The sequence below is a fragment of the Diorhabda carinulata genome, chromosome 6 (genome assembly GCF_026250575.1).
Source record: "Diorhabda carinulata isolate Delta chromosome 6, icDioCari1.1, whole genome shotgun sequence".
NCBI lineage: Eukaryota > Metazoa > Arthropoda > Insecta > Coleoptera > Chrysomelidae > Diorhabda > Diorhabda carinulata.
Genome location: NC_079465.1, coordinates 24,844,695 through 24,857,357, shown reverse-complemented (window position 1 = coordinate 24,857,357; position 12,663 = coordinate 24,844,695). Strand labels below are relative to the sequence as shown.

Sequence of the window (12,663 nt, the reverse complement as noted above, 5' to 3'; positions counted from 1 at the left end):
AAAGGGTACATCATAACTTTCAATGATGAAGTTTGTAAGGCTGCTAAAAATACCAAAAAGATTCAATATCAAGACTAATCATCAACAACCCCTCCAGTTACCGCTATCAAACATTTCTAATAAAAGCAAATGAAGTCTTACACATCTTATATTCTCAAAGGAGTTCAATGACTTGGTGACATGTCCAAAACAGTGGAATTTGTTCAAGAAAGATGTTGATGTGATCGAAGAGAGCGTAAACTAGCTGTGAACGAAAGATCCACTCAACAATTTTGTACTATGTACATAGTTAGGGGTCGAGATCACAACTTACAGCATGAGGTATGAATCCAAGTAAAAAAGGCCTTATAAATCTCTGGCTATTACATACATATGCAGTAGAAACTCGAGTTGATACATAAAAAGAACATGATGAAGACAGCAGAGATGAAAAGATGGAGAACTATTAAGGGAGTGAGCCTAAGAAGCAAATCTGCAAGGGAAGATATGAAAATTCAGAATAGATTCATAAAATCGAGACGACGGGCTAAATGGGTGAAGGATGAGAAGTCTAAATGGGCAAAGGATGAAAAACTAACTTCAAGAAGACCTCCCGGCCGACTCTTCAAGATATGACACGAAAGCCAGCTCAAGAGGCTGAATATTAGACTAAAAATTAAAAAAAAAGAAAGAAGAAGGAGAAAAAGAAGAAGAAAGCGTCTCGTAATATTTTGAAAACGGATTATGTTAAAGGCTTCTTTGTTCTGAATGATGTCTTTTCTTCGTTAGCTCTACAAAAAGTTTAGAACGTCTCTAGACTTTTTTGTCTTGAAGAAAATTGAGAAAATGTTGAAATAATGCTTCAAATTTTAAAGAAGGAAGAGTCTGGCAGTGATAGAGCATTTCAAGATGGTAGAATTTAAGGTAGAAATGCGAACGCTTATACAAAAAAATATTATATAGCGTAAATTAAAAGATTCAATTGTTTTTATAACGTTATTATTAATTCAGCTTTTACGTAAAACTAGCCTCGATAGTTGTTTAAAGAATTTCTGTTCTATCTTTAAATTTATATTGCACATGCCAGAGACTAACTTAGTTAATATTAGTAAAGTGCAGCTAGAGGTAAGGGAGGTTAATAACAGATGCTTTCCAGTGAAGGCGTCGAGACAGTTTTTACTGTACCAAAAGACATTGATACTTTATAAAAAATCTGATAAATCCAGCAAACCGAATAACATCATTGCAGCTAGTAAACGTGTCCAAATACCACCACATCATTGAACCAATTAGAAAGCAAAGACCGTGTTTCTCTTTCTTTCCGCAAAAGGAAATTTATTCATGAACTTTCAAGAAAAACACCACCAAAAGGTACCTTGATGATTGAGGACAACGATCCAGTTCACACTGCTTTCCAAGGCTACTGGACACGCAGATTAAACACCCACCATATAGACTTGATCTCGCTTCATCCGATTATTTTTTTCCCGAGTTAACAGGTAGAAGAATTAATAGGTACGATGTACGATACAATTTAATTTGAAATAAAGGTGATGTCTTGTCAAAGTTGTGTGGGAAACTGTAAAACTGGGTTTTGCTTGTAGCGCCATCCGTATTCAAGATAGAGGACGTTGAGGAAAAAAAAAAATATGCAAATTTCTTGTGATTTTGCTACTACTGGCAACGTTGTAATGGAATTTATATTTTGGAAGCTGATACATTTCCGATAGAGGGCACCAGCTACACGTTTCGTATGAAACAGTATTGAACATAAGATTTTTTAGGTTAGATTTATTAAAGTAAATGTCAAAACGTAGAAATCAGCTTAGTTCAGACTCTAATGGGAACCATTCCATGAGTTTGTTTTCATATCTGATTCCAATAGAAGGCGCTAGCTACACGTTTCGTTTGAAACAGTATTGAACATAAAATTTTTTAGGTTAGATTTATTAAAGTAAATGTCAAAACGTAGAAATCAGTTTAGTTCAGACTCTAATGGGAACCATTCCATGAGTTTGTTTTCATATCTGATTCCAATAGAAGGCGCTAGCTACACGTTTTGTTTGAAACAGTATTGAACATAAGATTTTTTAGGTTAGATTTATTAAAGTAAATGTCAAAACGTAGAAATCAGCTTAGTTCAGACTCTAATGGGAACCATTCCATGAGTTTGTTTTCATATCTGATTCCAATAGAAGGCCCTAGCTACACGTTTCGTTTGAAACATTATTGAACATAAAATTTTTTAGGTTAGATTTATTAAAGTAAATGTCAAAACGTAGAAATCAGCTTAGTTCAGACTCTAATGAGAACCATTCCATGAGTTTGTTTTCATATCTGATTCCAATAGAAGGCGCTAGCTACACGTTTTGTTTGAAACAGTATTGAACATAAGATTTTTTAGGTTAGATTTATTAAAGTAAATGTCAAAACGTAGAAATCAGCTTAGTTCAGACTCTAATGGGAACCATTCCATGAGTTTGTTTTCATATCTGATTCCAATAGAAGGCGCTAGCTACACGTTTCGTTTGAAACAGTATTGAACATAAGATTTTTTAGGTTAGATTTATTAAAGTAAATGTCAAAACGTAGAAATCAGCTTAGTTCAGACTCTAATGGGAACCATTCCATGAGTTTGTTTTCATATCTGATTCCAATAGAAGGCGCTAGCTACACGTTTTGTTTGAAACAGTATTGAACATAAGATTTTTTAGGTTAGATTTATTAAAGTAAATGTCAAAACGTAGAAATCAGTTTAGTTCAGACTCTAATGGGAACCATTCCATGAGTTTGTTTTCATATCTGATTCCAATAGAAGGCGCTAGCTACACGTTTCGTTTGAAACAGTATTGAACATAAGATTTTTTAGGTTAGATTTATTAAAGTAAATGTCAAAACGTAGAAATCAGCTTAGTTCAGACTCTAATGGGAACCATTCCATGAGTTTGTTTTCATATCTGATTCCAATAGAAGGCGCTAGCTACACGTTTCGTTTGAAACAGTATTGAACATAAAATTTTTTAGGTTAGATTTATTAAAGTAAATGTCAAAACGTAGAAATCAGTTTAGTTCAGACTCTAATGGGAACCATTCCATGAGTTTGTTTTCATATCTGATTCCAATAGAAGGCGCTAGCTACACGTTTTGTTTGAAACAGTATTGAACATAAGATTTTTTAGGTTAGATTTATTAAAGTAAATGTCAAAACATAGAAATCAGCTTAGTTCAGACTCTAATGAGAACCATTCCATGAGTTTGTTTTCATATCTGATTCCAATAGAAGGCCCTAGCTACACGTTTCGTTTGAAACATTATTGAACATAAAATTTTTTAGGTTAGATTTATTAAAGTAAATGTCAAAACGTAGAAATCAGCTTAGTTCAGACTCTAATGAGAACCATTCCATGAGTTTGTTTTCATATCTGATTCCAATAGAAGGCGCTAGCTACACGTTTCGTTTGAAACAGTATTGAACATAAGATTTTTTAGGTTAGATTTATTAAAGTAAATGTCAAAACGTAGAAATCAGCTTAGTTCAGACTCTAATGGGAACCATTCCATGAGTTTGTTTTCATATCTGATTCCAATAGAAGGCGCTAGCTACACGTTTTGTTTGAAACAGTATTGAACATAAGATTTTTTAGGTTAGATTTATTAAAGTAAATGTCAAAACGTAGAAATCAGTTTAGTTCAGACTCTAATGGGAACCATTCCATGAGTTTGTTTTCATATCTGATTCCAATAGAAGGCGCTAGCTACACGTTTCGTTTGAAACAGTATTGAACATAAGATTTTTTAGGTTAGATTTATTAAAGTAAATGTCAAAACGTAGAAATCAGCTTAGTTCAGACTCTAATGGGAACCATTCCATGAGTTTGTTTTCATATCTGATTCCAATAGAAGGCGCTAGCTACACGTTTTGTTTGAAACAGTATTGAACATAAGATTTTTTAGGTTAGATTTATTAAAGTAAATGTCAAAACGTAGAAATCAGTTTAGTTCAGACTCTAATGGGAACCATTCCATGAGTTTGTTTTCATATCTGATTCCAATAGAAGGCGCTAGCTACACGTTTCGTTTGAAACAGTATTGAACATAAGATTTTTTAGGTTAGATTTATTAAAGTAAATGTCAAAACGTAGAAATCAGCTTAGTTCAGACTCTAATGGGAACCATTCCATGAGTTTGTTTTCATATCTGATTCCAATAGAAGGCGCTAGCTACACGTTTCGTTTGAAACAGTATTGAACATAAGATTTTTTAGGTTAGATTTATTAAAGTAAATGTCAAAACGTAGAAATCAGCTTAGTTCAGACTCTAATGGGAACCATTCCATGAGTTTGTTTTCATATCTGATTCCAATAGAAGGCGCTAGCTACACGTTTTGTTTGAAACAGTATTGAACATAAGATTTTTTAGGTTAGATTTATTAAAGTAAATGTCAAAACGTAGAAATCAGTTTAGTTCAGACTCTAATGGGAACCATTCCATGAGTTTGTTTTCATATCTGATTCCAATAGAAGGCGCTAGCTACACGTTTCGTTTGAAACAGTATTGAACATAAGATTTTTTAGGTTAGATTTATTAAAGTAAATGTCAAAACGTAGAAATCAGCTTAGTTCAGACTCTAATGGGAACCATTCCATGAGTTTGTTTTCATATCTGATTCCAATAGAAGGCGCTAGCTACACGTTTCGTTTGAAACAGTATTGAACATAAGATTTTTTAGGTTAGATTTATTAAAGTAAATGTCAAAACGTAGAAATCAGCTTAGTTCAGACTCTAATGGGAACCATTCCATGAGTTTGTTTTCATATCTGATTCCAATAGAAGGCGCTAGCTACACGTTTCGTTTGAAACATTATTGAACATAAGATTTTTTAGGTTAGATTTATTAAAGTAAATGTCAAAACGTAGAAATCAGCTTAGTTCAGACTCTAATGGGAACCATTCCATGAGTTTGTTTTCATATCTGATTCCAATAGAAGGCGCTAGCTACACGTTTCGTTTGAAACAGTATTGAACATAAAATTTTTTAGGTTAGATTTATTAAAGTAAATGTCAAAACGTAGAAATCAGCTTAGTTCAGACTCTAATGGGAACCATTCCATGAGTTTGTTTTCATATCTGATTCCAATAGAAGGCGCTAGCTACACGTTTCGTTTGAAACAGTATTGAACATAAAATTTTTTAGGTTAGATTTATTAAAGTAAATGTCAAAACGTAGAAATCAGTTTAGTTCAGACTCTAATGGGAACCATTCCATGAGTTTGTTTTCATATCTGATTCCAATAGAAGGCGCTAGCTACACGTTTTGTTTGAAACAGTATTGAACATAAGATTTTTTAGGTTAGATTTATTAAAGTAAATGTCAAAACATAGAAATCAGCTTAGTTCAGACTCTAATGAGAACCATTTCATGAGTTTGTTTTCATATCTGATTCCAATAGAAGGCCCTAGCTACACGTTTCGTTTGAAACATTATTGAACATAAAATTTTTTAGGTTAGATTTATTAAAGTAAATGTCAAAACGTAGAAATCAGCTTAGTTCAGACTCTAATGAGAACCATTCCATGAGTTTGTTTTCATATCTGATTCCAATAGAAGGCGCTAGCTACACGTTTTGTTTGAAACAGTATTGAACATAAGATTTTTTAGGTTAGATTTATTAAAGTAAATGTCAAAACGTAGAAATCAGTTTAGTTCAGACTCTAATGGGAACCATTCCATGAGTTTGTTTTCATATCTGATTCCAATAGAAGGCGCTAGCTACACGTTTCGTTTGAAACAGTATTGAACATAAGATTTTTTAGGTTAGATTTATTAAAGTAAATGTCAAAACGTAGAAATCAGCTTAGTTCAGACTCTAATGGGAACCATTCCATGAGTTTGTTTTCATATCTGATTCCAATAGAAGGCGCTAGCTACACGTTTCGTTTGAAACAGTATTGAACATAAGATTTTTTAGGTTAGATTTATTAAAGTAAATGTCAAAACGTAGAAATCAGCTTAGTTCAGACTCTAATGGGAACCATTCCATGAGTTTGTTTTCATATCTGATTCCAATAGAAGGCGCTAGCTACACGTTTCGTTTGAAACATTATTGAACATAAGATTTTTTAGGTTAGATTTATTAAAGTAAATGTCAAAACGTAGAAATCAGCTTAGTTCAGACTCTAATGGGAACCATTCCATGAGTTTGTTTTCATATCTGATTCCAATAGAAGGCGCTAGCTACACGTTTCGTTTGAAACAGTATTGAACATAAGATTTTTTAGGTTAGATTTATTAAAGTAAATGTCAAAACGTAGAAATCAGCTTAGTTCAGACTCTAATGGGAACCATTCCATGAGTTTGTTTTCATATCTGATTCCAATAGAAAGCGCTAGCTACACGTTTCGTTTGAAACAGTATTGAACATAAGATTTTTTAGGTTAGATTTATTAAAGTAAATGTCAAAACGTAGAAATCAGCTTAGTTCAGACTCTAATGGGAACCATTCCATGAGTTTGTTTTCATATCTGATTCCAATAGAAGGCCCTAGCTACACGTTTCGTTTGAAACATTATTGAACATAAAATTTTTTAGGTTAGATTTATTAAAGTAAATGTCAAAACATAGAAATCAGCTTAGTTCAGACTCTAATGGGAACCATTCCATGAGTTTGTTTTCATATCTGATTCCAATAGAAGGCGCTAGCTACACGTTTCGTTTGAAACAGTATTGAACATAAAATTTTTTAGGTTAGATTTATTAAAGTAAATGTCAAAACGTAGAAATCAGTTTAGTTCAGACTCTAATGGGAACCATTCCATGAGTTTGTTTTCATATCTGATTCCAATAGAAGGCGCTAGCTACACGTTTTGTTTGAAACAGTATTGAACATAAGATTTTTTAGGTTAGATTTATCAAAGTGAATGTCAAAACGTAGAAATCAGTCAAGTTCAGACTCTAGACGGATCCATTCCATGAATATGTTTTTAAATCAGCTTCATTAGAGGTTTCGGTGGGAATTAAATGGATACAAATCATCAAAAAAAGTTTATTTTCGTAACGTATGAAAATTCAGCGTAAATTTCCGGACTCCCCGCCACTGTTTTCTGGGCTTCAACTACTTCCATCATCATGTTCCGAATGAGAGCGAACCTTCCGAGCTTCGTCGTCAAATTTGCTTGATAATGAAGAAAGCCCGAATAAGGGATGGCTGCTTTAAGCCTATTTTCCTTATTACTTCATTTTTATACATTAATGTGTACATTAAGTTAAAATCACGAGTCAAATTGGGACATTTATCATGTCGTGTTTAAAATATTTGAGATACGACGTTTGGAGCTTTGATAATTTTTCAAGAAGTTTCATATTTTCGGTTTTGATAAATCGCTTCAACACACAGTATATTTTTTATTACGGATCATTCATAAATATAATAATTTGTTATAATTATTTTTTCCAATCATCTCGATCGTAATCCCATTTGGATGCTAGACCAGTTATTGGATGATTCCTCATATCGAGCCATCTTCTAAATTGAGCCCTTCTACTTTCCTCCGAAAAAGACTTGGGGAAAGGGGAATAGATAAATGTTTTTATAAAGTAGAATATCCAGAAAGAACAAGCCATTAATACTAACCCAACACCAATTACCGATTTCCATTCTTGCATTGGTGCCTAAAAGCAAAATTTCTAAAGAAATGGTTTGTCCAACAGTGTAGATTGTAAAGAAGAGACTCAAAATAATAAATGGTAATGAAGAAAACAGGCAAAAGTATTTGGAGAAGAAACCGGAAACAATACCATCAGAAAAAACTTCGATTTCATGGAAAAATGTAGCAAAGCAAGATTGTGGAAAGAAAGTAGAAGTATGAAGGAATCTGGAGACTGTTTTGGTTGAATAAGAGGTTACTAGATGATGGGGATAACCTCTTAATATGCCCTATTTACAAGAAAAGTGACTGTAGTGAGGAATTACGAAGGAATACCACCAGGAAGTTTTTTGGAGAAGGAAAAGGCAGTTTAACAATTAAAGAAGGAGCGTTCAATCTTCTAAGAGCAATAGGAATCTTCAAAGTAGTGAAGATAAGATTGTAAAACAATGATTAAGTCGAATTTACTTCAAAAAATCATTTATGAAGAAGAAGAACTGAAAGAAGTATATAACTAGCTTGATATATCATAAATCGAAGGAGAGGAAATCAGTAAAAGAAGTAGGAGCTGTTGCTGGCGAAACTTACTTCAAATTCGGCGAAAGTTTGACAAAATGAAGCCCTATATAACTGTTTCTTTTCTTCTAAAGTAAGCTGGTGCCAATCGCCTTTTTCCTTTTCTCTCAACGCGCATATTTCAGGTGTCGGTTCCCTCCATCTTATTGCAGGCATAGGGAAGTGAACTCTATCAATAATTATAGTTAGAGCAGAAATCGATAATAGAAAATCTAACCTTCTCTAGTTGTATAATAATAAATGACTTACCTATCAATATAATTCGGTTGTCCGTTATATCCAAATCCGACGATTTCTCTATTACCTATCATTTTACGATCTTGACAACTCACGAAAGCGCATTGAAATTTTGGTTTGAAGATTTTTCTTCTTAATATCCCGTTTAGAATACGTAAAGCCGCCGGCATTTATATCAAGTTATATAATACTTTGAAGAGAATTGACATTCAAGTATTGACATTTAATATTTCTATTAGACAGTCGCGTTATCACACAGGACGAATCAGTTTTCATAATCCTCAAAAAGTATTTTATCCATTATAAACAAAATATCCGATGATTTAATCCTAATATAAAACTTTTTGTTCTCTGACGAAGCTCATTTTTACTCAAATCAATATATCAATTAACGTATTTTTAGTACTAGAGACCAAAAGACATAATCTGTAGCAATTCAGTGCAGAAGAGATATTCCATGGCCTTTTCGTAGCCTAGATCTATTTCCAGGTGATTAATTAAGAATATTTTTCTTCTTCTGCAGCTAGAAGCCACAACATAAGTTGACAACAACCTTGGGAAAAGCGTATGTCGTTAGATTTCCCATTCAGATGAATACAAATAAGTGAAACGGTTTTGCAAAGGCACTTCTTCTTCTTCTTCTTCTCCTCCTTCAACGCATTGTAGACCTATAGTTTCCTGCTTGTTATCCTAGAGAAGTTGATGTCCATGAATCCATCCATCTTTTTGGAGGTCTTTCTAAAGGTCGTCGTGTCCCTGGTTTACCGTATCGTGCGATCTTTGCTAATCTTTCTCTGATCATTTTGTCCACGTGTTCGTTCCAAGCTCTTCCACGTTTACGTCCCCATCTGACTATGTCTTCCACCTCACAATCGTGTCTTATATCTGTATTTCTCTTTCTGTCTCTTAGTATGTATCCGCATATGAAAAGGAAGCTAAAAGGTCGGAACTTGTCTTGATTCAACATTGATGAAGTAGGTCATCAAGATTTTTTATTGAGCCATTACCATTATGGAGCCCAATAAGAATTTAGTCTTCATCATCGTTTCCATCGTTACCTTTGACATATTTAACAAAACTTCTGGAAAGTATTAGATGCGGAATCAACATTTTTGTGAGGTCAAAATCGATATTTCTGTTGCGACCCGTATTTTTCGAACGAGACATTTTGGTTAACTGCCGTTTGGTAAAAAAGTGGCTCAAGGGTTCCTCAAAAACATATCCAAAATTCGCGCAAATTGAAAGTGAAGTTTTCGAGAAATCGATTATTGCATAAAAAGTCATTTTTTTCCGAATTTTCCGGAAAATTTTGTTAATCTTGAGAGCTCCAGTTAAAAGTAGAGTGAATAACGCACATTTAAAAAAATATTAATCTCGATACGTCAATTTGAGCCAAAATGGTGTCGGTCTGAAATGAGTGTACCACTTGAAATGTTTAAATATATTTCCACAGGGCTCAAAAAACGTTTTTCGGGAAAATGAAAGTAATCATATTTCTTCAAATCGAATATAGAATGATATCCCGTTTAGAATGGGTCATCTTTTAATCGATCTGTAAGCTTCACAGACCTCGAAGGTCTTAAAACAACTGTAGAGGCTTCTGAAGAGGAGCTGCTGGTAGGTGGATTTTATTTATTACTTCCAACAGACTCGGTTGATGATGCGCTTTCTTCAGTATCTGGAAACAACTTCCGTTTCTTCAATATCTATACATTAATGTTCAAGAAAAGGATAAACAGATACCATGATAGACATCAAAACGTAAAACATTTTTCCTTGCCATATGTATAAGAACCTTCTTTCCATCTTGCCAACGTAAAACTCTCAATCGCAGAAGACGAATCATCCTCCACCACATTTGGGAACTATGACACTTCAGTTGAAAAAAAAAACATCAAATTGATAAGTCACGTTTGTTTGGTACCCGAAGATTTATTTGATCAAAAATAAACTGGGTTGGTGCGTTAAAATCACAAATTTTGGAAGTACCTCAATGGCAATGGAAAAAAATGCTTCGACAGTCGGTTCAAGTATACACAATATTTTGAAAAACAATGAAGGCATATCAAATCATAATACATAATTTGTTTTTATTTGTCTATTTCAAAAATTTACTAACAACCCTCGTACTTTGGGACTAAAGTTAAAACGATGCGTTTTCAATTACTCGAAAAGTGATTTCCAAAATTTTTCATAGTTCTAATATGATGGTTTTCGATTCTATTTTAAAACTAATTGATTGTAACGTTGTTTACATAGGACAGACATCTCGGTATTTAGCAAATAGACTAAGAGATCATCAAGAAAAAATGTTTTTTTGTGGTTACAACAGATTGTTGTATGTTGTATGTTGTACGTGATCATATGATTGATATAATTATAAAAATTGTCGAGTCATATCTAGATAAAGGCCGAAATAGATCAAAACTTGATTATTTTGACTGATTTAAAATTTTTAAAATTCTAATATGATGGTTTTCTATTCTATTTTAAAACTTATTGATTGTAACGTTGTTTACATAGGACAGACATCTCGGTATTTAGGAAATAGACTAAGAGATCATCAAGAAAAAATGTTTTTTTGTGGTTACAAAAGATTTTTATTTTGATATTCATGATGTACGTGATCATATGATTGATATAATTATAAAAATTGTCGAGTCATATCTAGATAAAGACCGAAATAGATCAAAACTTGATTATTTTTACTGATTTAAAATTTTTAAAATTCTAATATGATGGTTTTCGATTCTATTTTGACACTTATTGATTGTGACGTTGTTTACATAGGACAGACATCTCGGTATTTAGGAAATAGACTAAGAGATCATCAAGAAAAAATGTTTTTTTGTGGTTACAACAGATTTTTATTTTGATATTCATGTTGTACGTGATCTTATGATTGATATAATTATAAAAATTGTCGAGTCATATTTAGATAAAGACCGAAATAGATCAAAACTTTATTATTATTTTAATTTTCAATCAAAAGAGTAATGAAACCAAGACAATTCAACAACGAAAACGATATCGATATGGTTGAATAAGCAAATTTGGATTAATCTTTTACCTCTTTGTTTACGCTGTTAGTCAAAAGTAACAAATTCTAAACAGCTTTGATGGTGAAGTGGTTAGGTAATAATTGCATAACTTCGAATATTATAATGAGTTCAATTTACACTAACAGAGACCAAAGTTTCAAGTGAAATCGTTGAAGTTCAAAGCTCATTACCCCAATTTAGTTTAAACATGATTCGTCGTTAGGGGACACAATAACAACCCTCTTGCTCTTACGAAGCTAATTCATTTGCGTCAGGTCCACTTCACGTTTTATAGAGAGCATCTAATAATCAATTATTATTCCCATATATCTATTTTTATGCATAAATAAAGTTTGATTTGTATTAAAAATTATTATCTCTTTCGCGAAATTAATCTCTCTAAATCCCGATGGGTAATTTGGGGTTGTCCTGCGGGATACGTCGTTCCATAAAAGTTCGTCTTCACTTGTAAACAACTGCTGAATTGGCCGTTCTGTCTTTACAAGGACGAATACGACTATTCGTCTAAAGACGAACAGCTAACCACATCCCAATTCCAATTGCTTTCAGACAAACAATTTAACACCGAGCGAATGAAACGAAGGGTTGGTGATGGGATCACCATCATAACGATTTTAGTGTAACGGTAACAGGTCAGAAAATTTTCAAACAATCCTCGTACCTCAACTAAATCTTTTATGGGGTAAAAACTATTTGTTTACACGTTAATTACACATATTAAAACACAAGGAAAAATGACAAGGAAGATGGTAAAAAAAATGGGAAGATGATGTATTTAAGAAAAGTAAATTTGGTACAAGATTTACAAAAAATATCGTAGAAAATGTACGGATGAGGATGGTTAAAATAATGTAAAGATATCAAAGTTAGATAAACAAGAATGTCAAGAATAATTAATAAAGATATAAGTGATAGAAATAGAAAAAAAAAGAATCCTGGAAATGATAATTACTGAGTCAAAGATAAAAATAGAAAAATACGAAAGATAATCAGAGCAAAAGCAGTTGAAAACAAAGAAAAAAAGAAATGTCGACGAAAATTGCTTAAGGAAAATAAATTAGTGAAAGTTGTTAAAGAAACTGAAGATAAAGGAAGTATAATAGTATAATAATGAAGATACTTACAACGGATGAATGAAGAGCAAAGCGAGAATTGATAAAACTGA

General features: G+C 32.7%; 1 protein-coding gene across 1 annotated transcript; it reads right to left on the bottom strand.

The window, feature by feature from the left end:
* Window positions 1-7,368: 7,368 nt before the first annotated feature.
* Window positions 7,369-8,671, bottom strand: LOC130895090 (cytochrome c oxidase subunit 4 isoform 1, mitochondrial-like). The gene is made up of 3 exons (XM_057802220.1): window positions 8,449-8,671; window positions 8,212-8,368; window positions 7,369-7,648 (listed from the first exon to the last, which is right to left on the bottom strand). Exons 1-3 carry the CDS (start codon window positions 8,604-8,606, stop codon window positions 7,421-7,423), a joined length of 543 nt encoding a protein of 180 aa, XP_057658203.1. The 5' UTR covers window positions 8,607-8,671; the 3' UTR covers window positions 7,369-7,420.
* Between the last annotated feature and the right edge of the window lie 3,992 nt (window positions 8,672-12,663).

What these genes read in the sequence shown, in the direction of transcription:
- LOC130895090 (XM_057802220.1), bottom strand. Translation starts at nt 8,606, where the DNA reads ATGCCGGCGGCTTTACGTATTCTAAACGGGATATTAAGAAGAAAAATC. An exon ending in CAACCGAATTATATTGATAG is followed by an intron (nt 8,369 to 8,448) that starts GTAAGTCATTTA and finishes AATTATTGATAG; the next exon opens with AGTTCACTTCCCTATGCCTG. An exon ending in AAACTTTCGCCGAATTTGAA is followed by an intron (nt 7,649 to 8,211) that starts GTAAGTTTCGCC and finishes TTTTGCTTTTAG; the next exon opens with GCACCAATGCAAGAATGGAA.